This window comes from Fukomys damarensis, unplaced genomic scaffold, assembly GCF_012274545.1.
Source record: "Fukomys damarensis isolate Sample0158 unplaced genomic scaffold, DMR_v1.0_HiC HiC_scaffold_23, whole genome shotgun sequence".
Taxonomy (NCBI): domain Eukaryota; kingdom Metazoa; phylum Chordata; class Mammalia; order Rodentia; family Bathyergidae; genus Fukomys; species Fukomys damarensis.
Window position 1 is genome coordinate 14,245,834 of NW_022900935.1, and position 24,040 is coordinate 14,269,873.

A 24,040-nucleotide genomic window follows, 5' to 3' on the forward strand; every position below is an offset into this window, starting at 1 on the left:
TACCTCTCCACTTAGCCTTGTCACTTGAGAAGCTCTCGGCACTCTGTACCTTAGCCCTCATGTCTGGGAGAGCAACTACGGGTGGTGCCTACCATAAGGTCACTATGAGGAATGAATGAGTTAAACATGTGTAAAGCACTTAGAACCATGGCTGGCACCCGGGGCTGGGAAGACAGTTGTTTATTTTGCCCAAGTGTGGCATCCTCAAATCATATCGGGTTATAGGTTGCCCCCTGAGAGTCACAGATGTGCTGTGGTTAGGAGCAGGTATACCTGACATGTGGGATGGCCACCAGGCCAGACTGTTTTGAGGAGCACAGACAGGAGAAGGCTTCCAGGGGCCTCTCTCCACCTTCCCCAGCCCCAACTGAGCATTGATAGTGACCAGAGGAACTCCTAGCCAGGTTCACCTTAACAAGCTGGGCAAGGATAGTTCTGTCCAGTAGTACCCAAGAAGGGCATTGAATGTCTGCAGGAATCTGGTCAGGGCCACCCGAGTGTAGCCCAAGCTGGAAAGTGAGCCCTGCCCGGATATGTCTGAGAGGTGGGCTGGCAAGCAGACCCTCCCCTTGAGCCCAGGTGGCACCAGTAGCCTTTGACAGGGTGGTAGGGGTGCTGACCAGCTTCGTCTCAGCTGGGAGCTCACAGCAGGAGAACAGAACAGTGAGCTGTGCTTGCCATACTACTGACACTTGGGTCCTCATAGCACAGAATATAGAAACTTCCGTCTTTATAGGTGGGATCCATGGACCAGCTCAGAGGAAAATTGGAAAAGAAAGGGGAGCAAAGCCTTTGGCTCTTGGTCCTGCTCCTCTACCTAATGTTTAACAAATGTACACCAAATTCTGGACCAGAGATTATTGTCCCCATTTCATAGATGAGATCATCAAGGCTCAGAAACAATTGCCTGGAGATGTGCGTTTTTGAACCCTTTCCAGCCATGGCTCTTTCCAGTCTACCACTCTGGCCCTGGCCTAGTTCTATTAAGTAAGGTGGGTATTGAATATCCCTCCATTCCAGGGATTGTGTCCTGCTGTGCAATAGTGGCCAGGCCCTGCTTCCCAGGAACTCACGTTCTATCTTAAAGAACAAGTCCAACAAGTAGGTGCCACCAGAATGAAGGAGAAGCTATAGCTACAAGGCAAGCAGCAGGTCAGTAAGTGAAGAGATAGAAGCCCTGCGCAGGGGTGCTGAAGGGGTGATCTTTCCAACTGGGGGTCCAGGAGGAGAGTGTGAGTAACAGGGGAGCTACATGATCTGTCCACACTGGAGCCACCTGTCAGGGGGAGAAGCCTGCATGGGTGAAGGGGGTCTCAGTAGTCCCTATGGGCCATACCGAGACCTCTGAATGGATTTGCCACTGCCACATTCTGAAGACAGTAACAACATCCAGTTCAAGTTCAAAATTTGGAGCATTTACTCAGAGCCAGGCATTCTGCCAGGCATGGAGGGTATAAATATAAATAAGAAACAGTTTTCTCTTGAAGGCCTGGGTATTATAGAGAGAAATTATATCAGCTAGGAATAGAAATAGAAAATCTGACTAAAGCTGGCTTCACAGATAGGCATTGGTTTTTGTTTTGGAAAAAGAATCTGAAGGTCCCAGCCCGACCTGGTTCAACTGCGCAGGATACCATGACCTCTCCTCTTGCTCTGCCATCCTGAGGTTCTCATCCTCTTGGATACCTAATCAGCCACTACAGCTCCAGACATTATGTCTGTGTTCCAGCCTAGAAGAAGGGAGAGGAAAGGTTGCAGCACTCTCTCCTAGTGAGGGTTTGAATATTTATTTGGAAAGAGCCATCATCCTTAGAGAACCATTTTCCTGTATTTTGCCACACCTGACTAAAAAAAAAAAAAGTTAGAATCAATTTTTGCTTTGTGTTTACAGCCTCAATAGTAGAGACAGACGAGAGGTTTGGAAATAAGAGTACAGATCAACCAACGTACAACGTCTGTTGCAGATTGTAATATAATGTAATAAATGCTACAGCACAGGCATGTACAGAACACAATGAATAAGCATCTGCAAGGACAGTTCACCATTCCAGGGGACAGCTGGGGGCAGATGTTACAGAATGGAAGTGGTATTCCAGGGGCACTTAAAGAATGGTAGGAGGTTGTCATGCAGGATGGAGGGAGGAGCCTCCCAGGCATGAAAGAGAAGAAAGTGTGGGAGTCCGTGGCCATGTCTGGAGGTGCTTGTGATCTGGGATAACACGATGACATCTCTGCTTCAGGAAGGTCAGTGATGGCAATAAGTTGTTGGCTGGCACAACCATTTCAGGATCCTGGTTCCACTCAATAACTGAGCTGTGTTTCTTGCCTGAAAGTTCAGATGAGAGCTGCAGAGGACTAGCTGTATGGACAGGGAAGTAGGAAGGCAAAAGAGAGGGTCTGCTGCAGGTGTGCCCTGCAGGTGTGCATAGAACTGGGACCTATGGAGGGTAGAAAATTTGTTGCTCTTTGACGCTCTTCTTTCCACTCCTAATGCCCATACAGCCGTAAAGCTCCTATTTGTCTGTAGTCCTTGTTTGTTGATTTTTAACTGTAGATGATTCATCTAATGATTAAGGCAGAGAGCAAGCTGCAAACTCCATTCTTAGATGTCAGTCAACAAGAAGACAGTAGCATTGCCAAGAGGCAGGGCGCAGTTTGGATTCACCAGATCCCCTGCCCTGTGGAGCTTGTCTTCCTGGGAGGATGCTGGCCTAAACAAAACACCTGGCTGTGCCTGCAGCCCTGGTCGCCTGCTGCAGCTTCAACTCCCTCACAGGGCAGCCCTTCTTAACCATGGGCAGCACTGCCTGCCTCTAGCTAGCGAGCGGGCAGCTGGCCCAGAGGAGGCAGGAAGCATTGGAAGTAAAGCTTGTGCTCACAGCTCTTGCCAGGAATCCTGGTCACAGGTTCAGCTGCTTCCAGAAGGTTTGTTTTTGAGCAGCAACAGTGAGTTAAGTTTCGAAGAGAGAAGGTCCATGTACTTGCATCACAAGAAGCAACCTCCTGAAGGAACAGCACATATAACACACACAGCAGGCCTTCCTTTGTCAGAGTTAAGGTTTCGACAGATCGGAAATAGCTAGCCACAAGGAGCTGGGAAGTTGTTTTGAAGGAGGGAATGTGGATAGCCTGCTAGGTATAAATGTGACTTTAAGAACAGCAGTGCTCACTGGTGATTTTGTTTTTCATGGATCAACTCTAGAAAAAGACACAAACTACTTCAAATTATCCAAGTAAGATCATCCTGCTGAGCTGCACTGGCTAGCTGAATTGGCCAGAATGTATCCATTTGATTGCCCAGAGATGAATTCTGACATTTCCTAGGAGGCAAACAGTTCAACCAAAGAAATGCATGTGCTTTGTTGGTTGGCACACTGAACCAGTATAGATCACTCCCTTTCAAAACAAAGGTTAAGAAATAATAAAAATGAATAAAATAAACTTATAGGGTGCTACATAGAGCCCACCATTCATATGATAAAAACATTTCCCTGAAGAAAGAGAAAAACATTTTTTTCCTGAAAAGGTTTTACTGTGATAGACGGAAATTTAAAGGACTGTTGAATGAGTCACCTTTCTGTTGCTAGGACAAAACACCTGACATAACTCAAAGGAGAGAAAGTTTAATTTTGGTTCAGTTTCAGAAGTTTACATTCAAGGCAGAAACATCATAGTAGAAGGGCAGAGCAGTGAAAGGCTGCTCACCTCATGGCGGCCAGGAAGCGTGGAGCTAGGGGAAGAACCCAAGAGAGAGGCAGGCTAAGGACAAGATATACCTTCAGGTACTGCTCAGTGATCTACCACCTGAACCTAGCCCTACCTCCTAACAATGCATTCACCTTTAAACTCATGAATGGCTTAATCCACTGGGGCATCAGTACTCCCGTGGTCTAATCACCTTCCAGAAGCTCCATCTCTGAACACATAAGCCTTTAGGCGGACATTTTTGATCCAAACTATGAACAGCCATATATACGATGTTCTCATTTAGATGTACAGAACATGAGTTCTAAGTGAAAGATGGATGGTGAAACGGGGAGGAGGGGCACTCCTGAGCTAGAATGGCATTGACAGAGACAAGAAGTGAGAAGAAAGTCAACGCAAAATAATATTTAAAATCCACAGTAGCAGCGTTCGCCTTGTACGAAAGAAAAGCATTGAAATAGGCATCAAGTTAGAGAATCTCTCCAAGATTGCCGAGGAAAAGTATGAGAATGAGGAAATAAAGAAAGAAAAGTAACCAGCATAGAAGACAGAGCGATAGCCCAAAAGCATAAATGAAGAGCAAGTAACACACACCTCCTGCTCACAGTTGCGGAGGCTGGGAAGTCCCAGGTCAAGGCTCTAGCAGATTCCCTATTTGGTGGGGGTTACAAGGACCTTTTCCTTATAGATGGGACCTTCTCTCTGCACCCTCATGCAGTGTACAAGCAAACAAGCTCTTCAGGCCTTTTTCACAAGGGCACTAATCCCACTCCTGAGATCTCCACACTTGTGATTTAATCACACCCTAGAGGCCCCCACTCATAACAGCATCACCATGGGGGTGGATAGTATGGATTTTATGGACACAAACGCTCAGACCATAACATAGGCCTTCCTCCCACATCCCAGTAACAAAACATGTTTCATAGCTGCACCCAGTTGTAAGGGAGGCTATGCTATAGGGGAAAAGAATCAAGAGTTGAACACACAGCATTGTCTCTGCCACCGAGAACAAACATTGGTTCTGATGAGTACAAATTAACTTGTGTCTGGCCACCCCACCATGTGAAGTAGAAGGGAGCGAGGGAGCAGGAGTAGCCTCCGGAGCAGGCCAAGGATATGGAGTACAGGAGTGCACAGAAATGGGAGAGTCCATGGACATAAGGCCCTGAGAGTAGAATAGTTTCAGTCTGAGCCAGGCTGAAGGATCAGCAAAGAACCAAGGTCAAGTGAGTGAGACAAGGGCAAGACTTAGATCCTAAGCAAAGACTCTGCAAAAGGAGCAGGGGAAATCATGTGTGGGTCACCCCCCGGAGGCTCCAAGATGTGGGAACACTGGATTGTTCCATGTAGAGCAATTAAGACCAACTGTGGACAGGCAGGGAGCTGTGGAGGTGCCCACAAGTTTAACATCTATCTGTGTTGCAAGGCGCAGATTGGCCTAGAAGAAAAACCTCTGCTAAATAAAACAACTAAATATTTTTTAAATGTTGAAATGAATTAAATAAGAGCACACAAATAAAAAGCATAGATAACAGTATTGCTTTTATAAATATAGACAAAATTCAAGGCAAATGTAGCATTACAGAGGGCCAAGGGAACTCTTGCATATGATAAAAGGCAGAGTCCACACACTTCCAATAGCCATAAATCTTTACACACCAAATAACCTGATAAATCGTAAAGCAAAATCTTTTGGAAACTAGTAATCACTGCAGGAGACTTTAACACATCTCTCTTAATCAAGTGAAAATAAATATATAGAACAAAAATGGGCTCTGTTCGGGTGATTTACCATTGGCAGATTTTATACTATGTCTCAGGCTCAATTCTAGGTGTTATGTATGTAATTTCATTTACAATAAGCCTGTTAGTGACACTGTCATTGCTGTGTTACAAAGGGATAAACTGAGGCTCTCCAAGTTCTCTCCATCAGATCTTTGACTCCATAGCCAGTGTTTTTCATTTGATGGGAGACATTTGTCCCAAAGATAAAGATACATCTGACCCTCACAAAGTCCCTGGCACATACACGGCAGGGTTTGTTTAACGATAGCCTCAAAGCCCCCAGTTAAGGGTAACAATGACAAAAGGACAATGGCCCAGAGGTCACCAGCTCATTAGAAGGAAGGAAAAGGCCTACACCCAGAATACCAGGTACCACTTGCAAGCATTTTGCAGCTTTTCCAATGACCTGCAGCCCAGAACTGTGCTTCCACTTTTGAAAATAACCACAGACTCCTTTTTACTTTTAAATACCAGCTGGCCCCAGGAGAGAAGAGCCTGTAACACAGCTGTAGACACCAAGGCCGGCTTTGGGCTTTGGGTTGTCTTCTCAATTTTTGCTCTTTGGATAGCTCGATGCTTTAATTATTATTGTCTGCTATTATGATCATGGTTTAATTGTTGGTTTGCACTCGGGTGGCTCAGAGGGGGGCATTTTATAGAGCAAGTATTATTTGCTTATTGTCGTTCCCAGTGTCACTGAGGATAATTTAAGCTGCCTGCTCATTTGGGGACAGGAGTGATTTCTGACCCCCTCCCTCCTGCAGCAGCTGTTGGCTTGCGTGCCATCTTCCTCTGATGGAAAGATCCAGTCACGACGTGGATCTGTGCAGAGTGCATTGGGTTCATGCTGTGGTGACAATGCACCCGAAGCACTTTCATATTCTGGGGCTTCAGGCAAGAGGCAAGTGAAAGCAACGTGTCAACATGACACCGTTAGTTTTTTTAATCCCCTTTTTTCATTTTTGCATGTCTTGTCAGTGTGCAGTGGATGCCAGTGAGCCCTCACTGCCATGGGCAAGATCCCAAAATGCCTGCTCTGTTCAGATTCCCTTCAGCCTGAGAGAGCTGAGGAGCCCAGACAGGCCCTGAACAGACCCCATGCACCCTCCCAGCTGATTAGATGTGGGCTCTGGTAGGACACCTCTTCCCAGCATCGAAGCTGCATGTGGTGGACTTTGCGAGCCTTCCCAGCTGGGCATGGTAGAGTCTCACTGGGAAGAGGAAAAGGAGAGAGGGCCAGGTGGGAGCACCTTGAGTGGAAGACCCGCGACTGGGGGGCTCTGGTGGGAGCTGAGGCTCCAGAAGCACTGCTAGGAAAGTGTGCAGCAATGTCAGACTAGAATGGGGTCAGACTCATGAGCCAAGCACGAAGCACCTACAGGTGAAGCAGGCTGTAGCCAGTTACAAAGGGAACTCTGGGGCTCAGCAGTGTAACCGGAGCTTAGGTTGGCCCCGTAGGGGAAGGAGAAAGAGAACAGGCAACATGTGGGGCCTGGTCCCATGGCCAGTGTGCTTGATGGGTCAGGTTGCAAGTGATTGTGTGTGCTCAGGTTGCAGACCAGCCAAACCAGACACCACGCATAGGATGCTGAGACCAATGTAAAACCTTTCTCGCGTGAGAAGGAAATCCTCTCCTTCACAGCCCTCAGCCTGGCCCACCGCCACCAGAACTGCAGTGGCCACACTTTCCTTACCTCACAGCTTGGACCGTATGCTATTCTCTTCACTTCTGCACTGCACCTTCCCTGGTCTTCTTTCCGCTTCCTCACCTCCTCCTTCTCCTGGTTCTCCTCCTTGGGTTTCTCTTCTTGCTCACCCTCCCTGCTGCCATTTCCAGAACTTCTGTCAGGGTTTCAGGTTGCACTCAACTGCCCACTGTGCTTTGCTTCCTGAAGAGCAGTGTGGTCCTGTGGTGCATGCCCTCTTCTCGGCCCACATTTCCTTTTCTCCTTACACTCCTCATCACCCCCTCATCTGGGCACACCTTGTGCACCTCTCAGGACTGAGCCGAGATCTTAACCTCCCAGGAGACCTTGCCACGCCTCTCAGCCTGAATTGTGGCCTTCTCTGCACAGACTGTTAACACGGTGCTTACTGCACCGTTCTTAGTAACAGAAACAGAAACGTGCCACATTTCTGTCTGTCTGCAGTGCCTGGTGAGGTGCCTGCACGGAGCTCCTGCTGCCTGTGGACCGAGTGTGTGAGGATCAGCATCACTTGAGTGGACCGAAGGAGCTTGCAGGGCTGCATTCAGAGAACTGAGAACACTAATGCGGAATCCCGGTTCTCCTGGGTTCCACTCCACAGGGAGCTCTGGCCCAGGGTCCATGGGCTACATCAATGAGGGACAGCGAAACTTTTAGAGCTTTCAGTGATAACAAATAGCCCACTGCGCTACACGTACCATGGGTTCGCCACCACTGGGCTAGATCCTATGTCTCAGTGCTGTAAGGCCCAAAAGGTACACTCACAGGACGTAAGGGGCTGGATTGCGGGCTGTAAAGAAAGATGTCAAAACCTCTGGAGAAACAGGAAGTACTTTTCTTGGAGCAGAAGAGAATTTGTTCACATTGCTCCTTGATGTGGAACACTGCCAGACAGTGGTGAGTTGCACTGAACTATGGGGTTCCTGAAAGCTATGAGCCATTCCTTCATTCATCAGTTCAATCAGACAACATTCACCAGGGAGTTAGTGTAGGTCAGGACTGGTGCTGAGTATCAGACACAACAGAGAAGGAACTCAGCAAGACAGCAGGTCAGCGAAGGACTGGGAGACATCAGCGTTCATGGATGGTCAGCAGTTGGACACAGGAGGACGTGGAGAAGCCCGCAGGAGTGCTCCCCACAGGCTGTACACATCATCAGATGTACATTCATTTACTAGGGCTGCTGTAACAAACCAAATGGACTTAAACACCAGAAATTGGGTTTCTCATAGTCCCAAAGACTGAACATCCAAAATCAAGATGTCAGGAAGGCTGAGCTCGCTCTACAACTCTAGGGAAGACTCTGCTTGATGCTCCTCTCAGCTTCTGGTGGCTGACAGCACTCCTTGGGATACCTTGGCTTGTTGGCACATCATTCCCAGATCTGCCTCTATCTTCATATGGTCTTGTGTGTCGTCTCTGAATCTCTGTATCCACATATTCCTCCCTTTCTTTTCCAGTGTAAAGATATCAGTCACTGGATTGGGCCTACCCAGTACGTTCTCATTGTCATAGCTTGAGTATTACATCTACATAGATCCTATTTCCAAATAAAGTCATACTCATAGATTCAAGAGATTAGGGCTTGAGCATATCCATTTGGAGAGGCGCAGTTGAACCCTTTACAGATGGCATAGCGGGGGCACATGCAGAGGTAGGAAATTCCTAGACAGAGAGAAGGCCCTGGAGTGAGAAATAAGAGAGAAATAAAAGTCCAAGGGAACAGGAGAGGGCCACAGAGGTCACTGATGAGGGACTTGGCATGGCCCCTAGAAAGCCTGGTTTTATTCTGCAGGAGCAGAAGAGAAACTGGGTTAGATGTGTGTCAGAATCACAGTGGCCAAGGTGGAGAGGATGAGTCTGAAAGTCAAGGAAAGAGCTCGGGCCCAGGAAAGGAAAGTCAGTGCCCCTTATATGCCTCCAAGTAGGCTGCACTGTATTTTGTTTCTTTCTCTCCCTCTCTCTCCTCCTCCCCCCTCCCTCGCTCCTCCCCCTCTCCCCATCCCCCTCCCTCTTCCTGCGCCCCCGTCTGTCTCCCTCCCTCTCTCTCCTCCTGCTTGAAGCTTACTTTGCTTCTCTGAGTCAGGAGAAAATGATGTAAAGAAAAAGGCTCCAGTCCAAGAGGGACATGGTTTGAACCCTGGCTCTGACCCCTCCTTGCTATCTGACCCCCTACGTCATCCCCATGGAACTGTGCTTCCTCCTCTTCAAAATGGCAAAAATAGACTAAATTGCAGGGTTTTCATGCGGACGTCAGGCAATATACACAAAGCAGCTAGCACATAGGAGACTGTCTACAAATATTAGCTTCTTTCTCCTCTGGCTATTTCAATAGCACCGTATTTATCCCACTCCTTTAGCACCCATCACACATACTACTGTTTTTGTGTGTCTCCTTCCCTGAGCAGCAGAAGCCTCCAGGGCAAAGACAGAGCTTTCCATACCCTGTGTCTCTCAACACAAAGCCTGATGAACACAGTGCCTGGTCCCTCTTCCCGGAAAGAGGGCCTGTGTCTGTGGCCCAAAGAATAGGCATACAAGCCCTTCAGTACCTCCCAACCGGGGGGCACAATGCAGGCCTGTTGTCAAATTCCAAATGCCAAAAGAAGGCTCTGTGCTCACCTTCAGGGGAGCTTCTCAGAAAAACCTGTGTCTAGTTGGGTTGGAGTTATTTCTATCAAAACCTCTAATTAGCATTTATAGACTTTGATTTCTACAAGATGAGAAGAGTATTCAATAACCATCAGAATAAATGTGGTCAGTTTTGAAAACCACGTCTTTCTTGACTATCATCAAGGATATACTATGAGAGGGGTCTTCTGGCTAATTCCCCTGCCTCCACCCTTGCCTGTGCCAAGCAAGAGTGATCCTAAAATGTAAATCAGACCCTCAGCTTAGAATCCTGCCGGGACTTCTGAGGCCTATAGAATAAAATCCAAACCTCTTCCCCAACCCACAGAGTCCCAGCAGGCCTGGCCCCTGCCTACTTCTCTCAGCCCAGCCTCTGCCTCTGTGGCGTTTCCATTGCTCCAACACTCCGGGATGCCACCCTTTCAGGACCTTTGCACATGCTGCCCTTTCTACAGGGAACACTGCCTGCCCCCTCTTGCCGGCCTGCTCTGCCTGGAGCCAGCTCCCTTTGAGTCTGGCATCCTCTTTAAATGTCACCTCCTTGGAGAGATCCTTCCTGGCCACTTTTTCTAAAGTGGTTATTTTGATACAGCACTCTGCCATTTCCTCACGAAGTTTGCCACAATTACTCATCATTTAGTGGTTTGTGCATAGAGAAATGCCCATCTCCAGAATCTCCTGGACAGCAGCACCCTGTGTGGCTTTACCGTTGTATCGCAGCACCCAATGCCTACGAGGTGTTTAAACAAATGATGGAAGAGTAGGGAGCTTGAGCCTCTGTCCTTTTACTTGCCACATTGCATTGTTTGTGCCTGCAAAGTAGCCCTGTCACTCTGTCTCTCAGCCTCATCAGTGACAGGCCTTTGACTTTGTCTGATTAGCAGATCAGCTGAGCTGAATGCCATGAACTGACACTTTTAATTCATGGTCTTGCATCTTTGTGTGTGCTCCGTGTGCAAACCACTGATTACTGGCGGCTGCTGTCCAGCCCACGCTTGGCTTGCAACACTACCTTCTTCCTGGGGGTGCGGGTAGCTTTGGCAGGGGAAAGAACAGAGGCCCTGAAGTCTGAGCTGGATGATAAGTACACAGTGGTAATTCTGGCTCGCTGTCTAACCAGTCCTTGACCTTGGATAGGTACTATAGCTCACTGAGCCTCCGTTTCTCATTTTTAGAGATGAGGCTGATGCGCAGACTCAGTGGGATCACGAGAAAGTGCCTTATACACAGACATTCTTGGACAGCCATGTTTCTTTCACTTCTCCTCGGTCTCCATATTCTCACTTTTCTCAATGTCCTCGTCAACCTGCCCTCCTGGGAGTTCATGCGCTCGCTCCCTCGCTCACTCATTCACTCGTTTATCCGGCTGCTCGCCTTCAGGGCCTTCAGATGTTCTCTAGAGCTAGTTTCTAGCTAGTTAAGGACAAAGCTCCTTCAAGTCCTCAGCTGCTTCTAAGGCCCTTATTCTCTTCCTCTCTCGATCCTGCCTTATTCCTGCTGACTGCTGAACTCAGGTGTAGAGCTGCTTCTCTTCCCAGTCTTCATCCCGCCTCGACTTTGCAGGCTCATCTCATGTTATTAAATCCAAAGAAAGCACGCTCCCTTTCACGCATCCAAACTTCAGGTCTTATTCCCTCCTTCCTTCTGGGACATCCGTGGCCACACCGTCCTCTCCTTTCTGAGAGCAGGGGCGGCTGCACAGTGCAGCAGACGTGGTCACCCATGGGGATGGATGCTGGTCAGTCAGTGCACTGAGTAGCAGGGAGAAGGCTGAGAAGCAACGAGCAGCTGGTCAGGGCAGTGAGTGTGCTTGTTGGCTCCACCTCCTGGGGAGCTCCTTCCTGCTTTTCAACCCAGGGCAGGGCTCCAGCCTCACACAGCTCCTGAGATGGAGAAATGTTCGTCTATATTTGTGAAAGGTCTATCTAGGAAATCCATGCGATCTACCGCCTGGTGACTGAAGGCACACACACGACAGTAAGTAACTAGAATATGTAACCAAAATTTAAATCTCATTTATAACAGAACAAAAATTATAATCTTGTAGGTAGCCCAAGAATGAATTTTAACAGTGTCCAAAGAGGACAATCAGAACAGAGAAAAAAAACATAAAACTTTGCCAAAATACATAAACTAAATTACCTACAGTGTTCCTGGCTCAGGAAATTGATAACAAAGATATCAATTCTTTCACACATTGATGAGTAAGTGTGCAGGAAATTGGTTTAAAAAAATGAGGGGGAAAGATATAAAGATGCATTTTCCTTGTAAGAATATCAAAATATGAGAATAGAAAAAGTACAGAAAGCTGAAGAGTTATGTTCCTGGTGCCACAAGTAGAATCCAGTATAGGAAGGGAGAGTATGGAAAAACTGAGCAGGGAGTTAGACACAGCCTCATAACCAAAGGGCCATTTCCAACACCAGGGAACCGGGGTCACTCGGTTAGGAGTATGCTTTCACGTCTTTGGTATTCATGTGAGTCTCACCCACACAAGTGTGAGCTTTAATAGTGAACCGCATCTAGTCCGGATTCAGGAAAATGATGCTGCAGGCAGGGGGTGGAGGAAAGCTCATAAACAAGTAAATAAATGAAGTATACACAGGTATATGCTAATGTGAAAATAAAATGGGTTTCGACAGACTAAGGAGGGAGTTGCTTTAGACAAATATTAAGATAAATGACTGTGCATTTGAGAAAATAATGACCCTACTAACCTCAATAACTGAGACTGTGTAAATTCTGGAAGAATATTAAGATTTTGGTTTTTTAATAATTTTTGAAAAAGAAAGGTGGATTGTCTGAACATAATATGATACCCTGAATCCTTAAAGAAAAAGATTGCCATATTTGATTACATAAAATGAGTAACTTCTATAACAAAATACCATAAGCAAAATTTAAAGAAGAAAATATACCAGATACTAGGAGAAAACATTACTGTTGAAATATATCGTATAAAAGAGGAATCATATAAAAACATTGGAAAATATATAAAGTTAACACAGAAAAATCACAATATATAAATAGACTTTCAAAAGACCAATCACCCAGTTAAGATGCGTAAATGATATGAAGATATAAAGATGTCCAATAAATATGTACAAAGAATCCCAAATTCTAAATTCTCTAAATACAAAATACCAGTAAGTTTCCATTTTGTTCTAGCAGATTGAAGAGTATTTCAATATTTAATGCATTTGTAACATCATAATATCTGATTTTGGTGAGATGCAGTTTAGAGAGAAAGTAAAATTAATACTGTTTAATGAAGATATAAATTGATACAGTCCCTGGAGAGGATAATTTAGCAGTATTAATCAAAATTAAAATTTAAATAGATATTCTTCCATCCCTCCAAAAAGTTGACTTTTTTTAGTTGACTTACTGCTATAAGTCAACTAAAATATTAACAAAAGTGTGCAAAGTTACATAAAGATGCTCCTTGCAGTTTGATGAAAAAGAGTCAATTTTGTGGAAAATAATGAAATAGATGTTCATAGTATGGTATTGATTAAAAAAGAAAGTTACCTTAAACCAATGTAAAATATGGTTCCATCTGGGGGGAATATTATATACCAGTACAGACTGAGAAAAATCTGAAAGGCCACACACTGAGCCTAATATTAAGCAAAAAAAAAAAACTTGTGTGAAAGAGAGACCTTTAAAATTAAGTACCACTGTCTTAATTTGCCTTTTTGTAATTTTTTAAAGATTTTTTTTTTCCTTTACTGGGAAACGAACTCAGGACCATGTGCTTACCAGGCAGGTGCAGCGCCACTGAGCTAAATCCCTGGCCCTTAAAACAGATTAAAAAAAAAAAAAAAAAAAAAAAAAAAAAAAAAAAAAGGTAGTAGTGAATGAGTTGGATTCTGAGACAGTAAAAGGACATCAATGTAAAAACTGGTGAAATTCATATACAGTTTAGTACCCTGGTTTCTTAGCTGTAACAAGTGTTGCAGGAATGTGAAATATCAACAATAGGAAACCTGAGGAAAGGTGTATGGGAATTCTCTGTATTATCTTTGTACTTTACAGAGACTCTAAAATTATCCCAGAATAAAACAACTGACTAACAGAACCACACCTGCTTGTCACCAAGGTATCTTTGGCTACCAGAACCTTTTTGGGAACAATGCATGGTCCTACTAAGCTGCTGTCTCCGAGAGCTTAGTGTAGACTGTACCCCCATCACAGATACACACCACCACCACCATCCTACACACACAGAGGCCTCCCTGGCCTGCTGAGGTCTGCAAGGATGACCTAAGGCAAGCCTGTCTGTACCCGATGTCCTCAAAGTTCTGCTCTAAGAAACCAAGATGTAACTTCACCCCTACCTCCGCTGCAGCGGGGCTAGCTTCTCAGAAGTCCCAAAGTTCCTTTGCCCTCTACCCTGCTTCCTTTAAACCTATACATACCCTTTTCCAACCTAGGCCCATTCTCAATCTAAAATAATAAGGATCTGGACTCAAAAGCATGGTCTGTGTGCTCTGTGAGTCAATGGGAAGGATGGGTTCTACTCATGGTGACATAGAACTCACAACAAACAGGATGCATGATGTCTGAACCCCTTTGCCGGCACCAGGGGAGGAGCTGGCCACTTGGAAGCATGAGGATGCTGTCTTCTTCCTGCAGTTCTTCCTGGCTTCCGACCTCATTCCCTGACCGGAACCCCCCAGAAGGAAGGGGTCAAGCCCAGTATGGCCACTTGCCTCTTGTCTCCGTTCAGGGTCCACTTCCTGGTGTTTGACACAGAAGAGGTCCACGACGTGCTGCGCATCTGGGATGGGCCTGTGGAGAGTGGAGTTCTGCTGAAGGAGCTGAGTGGCTCAGCTTTACCCAAGGACCTGCACAGCACCTTCAGCTCAGTCGTTCTGCAGTTCAGCACGGACTTCTTCACCAGCAAGCAGGGCTTTGCCATCCAGTTCTCAGGTGAGCACGCACCCTCTGCCAGCCCCCTTCCTCATGCCCTGCTGCATGACCCCGCCTTCCCTCAATCTCTCCACTCACGTGAAGATATTTATTAAGCATCTGCTGTACTCCTGGTTCCCAGTGCATGAGTGCTTAAGTATCTGTGACGCTTACCCTGGCGGGGGAGAAAAAGGCAGCTTGATAGATACCTATGTACCAACTGATAAGTATGCAAATGGAGAGATACATTCTCATGGTCACCTTGGAGCCTCAAGGAAGATGTTTCAGAGCAAATGGTGTCCAAGCTAAGATCTGAACGATGAGTCGGTACAACTCAAGGAAGTGTTTGAAGGAGAGCGTGATCATTTATGAAGTGGGACAGTGCCACTGAGTTGGACTTCGGAGGATTGTAGACTTTTTTTAAAATAGGAAGGAGAAAATAGAGCATCCCAGATGCAGAGAACACATGGACAGGGCAGAGGCAGCACAGCATGTTTGAAAGTAGAGGGCTCCGTGGTCTAAAACCCAGAGTACACAGAGGAATAAGAGGAGATACACTGGGTGGTCTGGGGCACTGTGATAAAAGGGCTATGATGTGCCACACACTCTGGGTCTTCACCCAGGTCTCACTAAGGACTAGAAGCCAAACATGAGTAATCTAAATTCGGTTAATTATGTACTGCAGTAGCCAATTATAGAGGAGCACGACAAAGAGCTACCCAAAATGGGCAATGCTCAAACACCCAAGTCTCAATATTGGATAATTTCTATGATCGGCCCGGCTTCTCACTGGAATGCCTCATCTCATCTGCTCTGAAGTGCCTCTCCCACCACTCCTCTCCTCGAACAAGTGACGCTGCTTTCATTTCCGTTGGTGTTTATTATACAGCAGCTGTTTTCATCACCATCTTCTTACTCCACTGTGTGGAGAAGGGGAGGGTTACTGTGGTGATTCCCAAGCAAGTGTGTGTGGCACCTGTGCTATGGCTTTGTCGCCACGCTCCCTCCCAGCTGGGGGATCAGCCCGTGGCAGCAGTGAGTGTGGAACAGGATTGCATATCCTACTTCTAGCTTTTTCAGGCACCTTTCTGTGCTGTGGAGATGAGCATTTAGCAGTGTCTGGGGCAGATGAGGATCATGTTCCGCGATATAGTTGGCCCTCTGTATCCCAGAGTTCATTATCCATGGAGTCAATGAACCATGGGTTAAGAATATTCAGAAAATAATTGAGTCTGCACTGAACATGCACAGAGTTGTTTCTTGTCATTATTCCCTATCAATATAGTGTAACAACTGTTTACATAGCATTTACATTGTCTTGGGTATTATAAGTAATTTAGAGTTATTTTAAAGAATAAAAGAGAACATGCATAAGTTACATGCAAATATCATGCTATTTTATATAAGGAACTTGTGCATCCATGGATTTTGGATGTTTGTGGGGTCGGGGGGGACCTAGAGCAGTCCCTTTAGAATAATGGGGGACAACTGCACTTATTAGCTTATCCACTTAACACTTGTGCAGGCTTCCAGCCTGGCATTTCCTCTTTATTCTCAGAGCTCCATGGAATATTAAATGGTATCTCAAGAAAAAGAAGTTTGCCAGACCAAGTAATATGAGGAGGGTGCTTGGCTGAGGCAGCCCTAAAGAGATTATCTGTAATGTGGGGCCTCTGAGAATGCCTGGTGTGCAAGACATTTAAATTCAAAACGTATCTGGTAGGTCCCAATTTGCAAACATATTTGAGTGTGGATGACTTTTCCTGAAGCTTCCTCGAGAGATTCGCATTGCCTGGGACAAAAGGTGGACATAGCTAGATAAGCAATGAAAGGATCCCCTCTCATAAGGAAGATAGAATGCTAGAGAGCTCCTCAGGCACTCTCTGGGGACAGGAATATTATGAATAATTAAAGTCAGACTTGTATTTTCTCTGACTATCTATGCCCAAGTTGATGGGTATGGCTTAAAAGAAAAAACAACAACAGAAAAGAGAAGCCCATTGTTGTACTGACAAAATCCCCCACTGATTTGCATGATCCGACCTCCCTGTGTCCTCAGCATGGGCGCATGGGACAGATTCCCTGGATGCCCTTCTGTGCCTGTGCTCTCACTTGGGCTGCTTTCTTATGCATTCCCCAGCTCAAAGAAGTCCAATTCATCCTTCAAGGTTCATCTCAGATACCACTGCCTCGTGATCTCCCTATTCAAAATAAATGGCTGCAGCCTGCAGCACCCTGTGCACTACTGCTGTTTCTTTGGCACGTTGTCATTACCAGTCTTTCTGCCTTGTCCCAGAGCTGCACCTACTGCACCCCATGAGTGCTCTTAGAATTCCAGGCCATGCCATGGCTCCCAGACTCCCTCACAGTGTGTGTATGCACCAGATGCTTACTTACTGATTAGTGAGCAAACGAGTGAGTGAGGACCTGAACCCAGGAATGAATTGTTTTCCCTGACACCAGGATTTCCTTAAGCAAGCTGCCCCAAGCCTCACTGAAGCCTAGGGAGAGTGGAGTGATCAAAGCTTCCCAGCCTGGGCTCCAGGAAGGCTGCGACAACCTGACCCAGTGTTCTGGGCATAACCGGGGTTTAGGAAAGGTCACCTTTCCTGTTGCTGTCATCATTTAGCAAATACCAGGACTACTCTTGGGAGGCCGGAATGGCTTACCCCATGTCAACTTTATAGTCTGTATTTGACAGGGGATTGTGCAGAAATGCCAGAGACGATTAGCGCAGGCTTGGCTTTATTAAGTAAACATGACTGTGTAACATCTAACATCCTGTCTGTACCACATGGATCCAGCCTTTTCCTGGGGCTTTGCCAAACAGCTCAAATTCAGGAGCATTAAAGAGAAAATAACAAAAAAGGGTGAGTGGGAAGCACAATCACAGCCGTCTATTGAGCAGACACCACTCTAAGCTCTCCAGTATATCATCTCTTACTAGTTTTATAAAAACCTTAAAGTATGAGTAGTGTTATGAATCCTTCTTGCATATATGGGCTGTGAGGCCTCTCATACAAGGTCATCTAGTTAATAAGAAGCAGAGCCCGGATCAAAACCCCTGTGCCTAATTCCCAGACCTAGTCCCTTAATCATTGCACTCTGTTGCCTCCCATATAAATAATCTTCCTAAGTATGGTCACAATGGGGAGCTATTTTTCTTCTAGGGAATCATTTACATGTGTACAGTGCACTGTAAAGCTAAGGATGCAAGCTAAGTCTGTCTTTAATTTGGAAGGAAGAAGATTGATTCTTATTTGACTTTATAAATAAATTCAGCAAGTGTCAAATGCTGATGATTTGCTCATTCATTCATTTGTTCAGCAAATATTTACCGAGCACCACTGTGTACTGAATAGTGCTGTAGGCCTTGGGGGTGCATTTGGGAGCCAAACACCTAAGGTGTCTGCTGGCATAGAGATTCCTGATGATTCACAAGAAAGACACAAGCAAATAAATTAGCAGGATTATTATAGGTTGTGCTGTGAAATGAACAAAACAAGGCAGTGCAATAGAATTAATGGAAGAGGGTTAAAGGATGTGTTCATCAGCTTTTTGTTGCTGTGACCAAATACCTGATATATACATCTTTTTTTCTAATTTTTTCCCTTGATACTGGGGATCAAACTGAGGCAGGTGCAGCACCACTGAGCTATAGCCCTGGCCCAAGTGACATTTACATCTTAAAGGAGGAGAGGTTTATTTTGGCTCACAGTTTCAGAGTGTTCGGTCATATCCCACTGGCCCCATTGCTTTAGGCCTGTGGAAAGGCAAAAATATCTTGGCAGAAGAAAACTGCTAACCTCATGGCAGTCAGGTGACAGTAAAAGGGAAAGAACCAGAGAAGGAGTTGGAAAAAATATACAGTCTTGAAAGGCACATCCCCAGCGACCTATCTCATTCAATTAGACCCCACCAATAAACCCACTGAGCTGTGAATTCATCAGTGAACTATTCCACTTGAAGTCAGGGTCCTTGTGATCCATTCAGTTCCTCAAATTTCATCAGCCTACAACCAAGCCTCAGCACAATGAGGAGGCTTTGGGGGAATATTTTGGATCCCAACCATATCAGTGGATGGGCCCAAAAGAAGGTGGTCAGGGAAGCCTGTCAAAGGAAGTGATATTGGAGCTGAAAATTGAATGACAAGGTGGAACTGACATAGGAAAATGTGCAGCAAGACAATTCCAGGAAGAGGCACCACCAGGTGCAAAGGGCCTGAAAGAGAAAGGAAGGGGGAGTGAGATTCCTGTTGGAAGCAGATTCTGCAAATGGCTGGAGTTTAGTGATGCTAGTGATAAAAGTGGATAGGTTTTAAAACCTTGTCTCAAAAGAAGAGGGCTTAAGACAGAACACCATGTCCTGGGGACTGGCAAACATTTTCTGTCAAAAACTAGATTGTCTTTCAGGCTTTGTGGGCCATACGATCCCTGTTGTAACAGCTCATTTCTGCCATCATAGCTGGAAAGCAACCATAAACAACATGTAAACAAATGTGTATGCATGTGTTCCAATAAAACTTTATTTAGAGAAACAAGCAGATTCAGATCTAGCCATGAACTGTAGTTTGCTATAGTCTATCTTTGGTACTGTTACGTATAGGTATAGTATAGTATAAGGTATTCGATTCTATAACTCCATATTCATCCACATAACTCTAGATCTTATGATTAGTGACACTAGCAGGTAAAGTTGCCCTTGCCTGGTGCTGCTCAGACTTTTCCCCTGAAGTCCTGATAGCAAAAGAGAATAAGGGCATCTCCCCAGAACATCTGGAAGGTACCGCAAGCACAAAATCTCTTTGAGACATTACTGACGTCTCACTAATGAGCGTCTCCAGGCCTCCTGCCCCTGGGATCTGTGGGCCATCGTGTATATGCGATACCACGCTAGAGACTTGGGCACTGTTGTCACCCAGAGCAGTGAAGGCAGCTGGGATTGTTGATGCGGCCTCAGAATTCTTTCTCTGGGCTGTCTTGTGTTGTTTTCTCTGTGCATTCTCTCACATGCATTTGTCTATTCGTTCACTCATTCATTAATTCTCTATTTTATTCCTTCCTTCCTTCCTTCCTTCTTCCATTCATTCAGTGCTTGCTTTTAAAATACCTGCTCTATGTTAGGCTACGTCAAGTACTAGACCAAAAACATGTCCTAAGTTTCTGAGGTTTATAAATGTCTAATCCATCTCAGCTACTTGTGTTGGTTTTTAACACTGCTCTTCCACTTTCTACAAATATTTGTTTTTTCTTGAATGTCGTTTGGGTCAGGTGGGTCCTTTGTTATTTGCTTGCAAGAGAGAGCGTGGTCTCCACCGAGTTTCAGCAAACTCCCTCCAGCATCACAACCCCTGCTTGTCACTCTGGCAGGCCAACTCCAAATTCCTTTGCAAACTTTACATTGAATACGTGGCATTTATATTTTATTATCCTGTCACTCCCTCATACAGATCGTGTTCATAAAATGATACAAGGTTGCAATGTGTTGTCTATATAACAATGCTTGTATTCTAAAATCAAACTGCATTCAATTCTACAGTCATAACAGCACAGTCGTGCTTAATGTGTAGTATCTTGTGACAGGGCGATGAAGGGAATGGTGAAGGCACCCGTAGGACAGTGGTGGTGACATCAGTGAGAGGAACTGGTGGATACAGTGACAGTGATGCAGTGTGAACTAGCCACTGACAGGCAATAAGGGAAGTGAGGACAGCGGTACTGTTGCCACAGTGATGGCAGCGGTAGGAGGTGACAATGGTCACGACAGGGGCGCCGGTGATGGTGGTCAATGCAGGTGATGAGCTGGGAGCCTGGCTGACTGGCAGACGCCAAGACAGCCTCTCTCCCTCTTGTTTTCTTGTCCCAGTGTCCACAGCAACATCCTGCAATGACCCTGGGGTCCCACAGAATGGGAGCCGGAGCGGCAACAGTTGGGAAGCTGGTGACTCCACAGTGTTCCAGTGTGATCCGGGCTACGCACTGCAGGGAAGCGCCGAGATCAGCTGCGTGAAGATTGAAAACAGATTCTTCTGGCAGCCCAGCCCGCCAACTTGCATTGGTACAGAGCAGCCGCAGAGTGCCCCTTGCCCCCCAATTCCGGCCTCATGGCTGTGTGCCCAGGCCCCTCTTTGCAAGAGGCCGCTGTATCTTGAGCCTGGGGTCAGGAGATTGGAACAGCTGAAAGTGAAAGGAAACCCAACACTTACCCTGCTTTGCACACATGTGTACAACATTCTACACATACATGCACACACACACACACACACACACATTATTCTTGCTAAAATGCTCTTAAAGATTTCGTACCAGGAAGGTCTTCTCTCCATCCCCAGCTGTCTACCCTGGAAAAGGAATGCTGGGTCCCCTTGGGTAGTACATTCAGCAGGTTCTACTATCTGAAGCACTAGAAGGGCACCTGTATGCTCAGGAGCAAAGGAAAGACACTTGTTCCTCCTCTTCTCAAGGAGATTACTGGTTACCTCAGTTTTGGTTTATAAAATCTGCCCTAGGTCTTAAAACCTCCCCATGTCACAAATGAAGAAGCAGACTTATCCGCAATCATATAGCTTGTGCTGAACTGAGCCTGAATAATTTTGCCCCATAGCTGCTTAGATGGTGAAAAGTGAGGAGCTGAAGGAGAGAGGAAGATGGGAAAGAAAAAATAGGAACATCCCAGGTACTCACTTCCCTCTGCTCTTGTTCTCAGGCAAAATGATAAATGTCTTCATCTCTGCACCAGCAATGGGTCCTAGGGGAGAGGAGACCCAGTAGCCACTGAGGCTTTACTGTGTGCCAACCACATACTGGATGTTTATTCAGATAACCTAGTTTAACTTTCCCTGCAGCGCTCTCAAATTAGCACTGTTCTCTCGTTTACAGTTGCAGAAGCTGAAACACAAATTTGGATAACTTGCCCCGAATGGCAGAGCTAGGATGTGGCAGAGCCAAGATTCACACCCACATCGATCTGAGCACAAAGCCTCACATTTTCCTACCTTCCATGCTGCATCTCTGCTGGAGATGGCTGTGAGGGTCTTCCCAAGACCTCCCCTACAATGTCCCCCTTGGAACTAGCCTGCTCCTCTCCGTGCTGGTTTCATGGGAGGCACTGTGCTGTGCCAGCGTCTGAGGACTATTGGGCATGCTCTGAGACCTGGCACTGGATGCGAGACATTGAGTCCTATTCCCTAATGGGAAGAGGGGCCACCTGGATGCATGATACAGGGCATGGTGAAAGTATGAGGACAGGAGGTTGAGACCTGTGTTCCAGAACCAGCTTAGATCTTAACTACATACCAATAGGAAGGAGTGTGGGGTATGGAAGTAGACAGATCCGGGTTTAGTGTTTGGCTCTGCCATTTCCTAGCTTGATTTAAAATTGTGTCACCTCTCTGAGCCTTGATCTCCTCATTGAGAGGGTAAATATACTTACCCTATGGAATCAGTCATGCAGTGCTGACACACCCAACCCTAATCTCAAGAAATATGAACTTCCCTCCGTCCCTCTTTCCTTCCTGCCTGCCTCTGTTTCCTGTTATAAATCTATGGGCTCAGTCCTTTCCCTGAGTCAGAATTCCTGCTGCTCAAGGGAATTCTGGGGAACTCATTGGCCTCTGAGATCCCTTCAAAACTCTCCATTCTGTAGGGCTGTGGTTCCTGAGACTTGTTCTGAAGAAAAGCAGGTCCTGAGGCAAGATGGGGCAGGGAGAAAGGAGCTGATCCCTTCAAAACTCTCCATTCTGTAGGGCTGTGGTTCCTGAGACTTGTTCTGAAGAAAAGCAATAGCAAAGAAAAGGTCCTGAGGCAAGATGGGGCAGGGAGAAAGGAGTTGCCCCTTGCGCAGCTGTTGCAGGCAGTAGACAGAACCACAGGGCTAATCAGCTTCCACTGCTCATTCCTCTACCGGGCCATCAGAGTGTTCCCCAGACAGCAGCATAAATGCCTCTGCTCTTCTCGCAAACAGCCTGGAAATTTGAGCAACAAGCCGCTAAGTTCCACCTCCTTGGCAATCTGCCTGATGTGGTCTGGCTGGCCTTGGTGGCCCTTCATTACAGGAAGGAAGCAAAGAAACAACTACTTACTGAGCATCAATATATACAAAAGGCACCATAACTTCCCTCCGTCCCTCTTTCCTTCCTGCCTGCCTCTGTTTCCTGTTATAAATCTATGGGCTCCGTCCTTTCCCTGAGTCAGAATTCCTGCTGCTCAAGGGAATTCTGGGGAGGCCTAGGAGAGACTCATTGGCCTCTGAGATCCCTTCAAAACTCTCCATTCTGTAGGGCTGTGGTTCCTGAGACTTGTTCTGAAGAAAAGCAATAGCAAAGAAAAGGTCCTGAGGCAAGATGGGGCAGGGAGAAAGGAGCTGCCCCTTGCGCAGCTGTTGCAGGCAGTAGACAGAACCACAGGGCTAATCAGCTTCCACTGCTCATTCCTCTACCGGGCCATCAGAGTGTTCCCCAGACAGCAGCATAAATGCCTCTGCTCTTCTCGCAAACAGCCTGGAAATTTGAGCAACAAGCCGCTAAGTTCCACCTCCTTGGCAATCTGCCTGACGTGGTCTGGCTGGCCTTGGTGGCCCTTCATTACAGGAAGGAAGCAAAGAAACAAATACTTACTGAGCATCAATATATACAAAAGGCACCGAGCTAGACGTGCTGGCAGCTGAAGTCACCGTGTGAGCTTCGAGCTGAGGTTCTAGATTCTGACTACTTGGATTCAAATCTGGCTTCATAGTGACGAGCTGCGTGCCCTTCCACACGCAAACTACTCTGTGCCTTAGTTTACTTAGCTGTAAAATAGGAAAATAAGAAGTACCTGTCTCATTGGGTTGTTTTGAAGGTTAAACAGGCTAATGCTAAAATGCACTCGGAGTCTTGCCTGGTTCCTCGTAACCACTGTGTAGGTTAGAAGGCATTATCATTATCGTTCTTTCATTTTTAAAGAGGAGGACGTGGGGTGCCCAGTGGGCCAGGGGAGAGCTCACTCAAACTCACACTGCTACTGAGTGGCATTGTCATAATTTGAACCCAGGACCGTGTAACTTCCAAATTGATGCCCATCAGCACAGCCTCCCCATTTTCCAGCTGTCTGAAGTGATTAGGGACTGGTGCTCACTCCCAACCGGACATCACGTTTGTACCTGCTGCCCCTCCTGGGCATCACGCATAACTAGCATAGGGCAGTGGAGCTTGCTCAGGGGCCCAAGTGGAAAGCAGATGCCTGGATGTCTGAGGTCAGGGACCTTCTGCATGAGAGCTGTGTTGGGGCAGAGGCCGGAACCTGGCAAGCAGAGAGCTG

The 24,040-nt window shown here is 46.3% G+C and overlaps 1 protein-coding gene across 1 annotated transcript in view; it reads left to right on the top strand.

The window, feature by feature from the left end:
* The window catches only part of Csmd2 (CUB and Sushi multiple domains 2), a 553,879-nt gene that overhangs the window by 401,901 nt on the left and 127,938 nt on the right, over positions 1-24,040 (top strand). Inside the window, 2 exon segments of the mRNA XM_033767260.1 lie at positions 14,563-14,765; positions 20,610-20,801. Coding sequence (XP_033623151.1) covers positions 14,563-14,765; positions 20,610-20,801 — 395 coding nt within the window.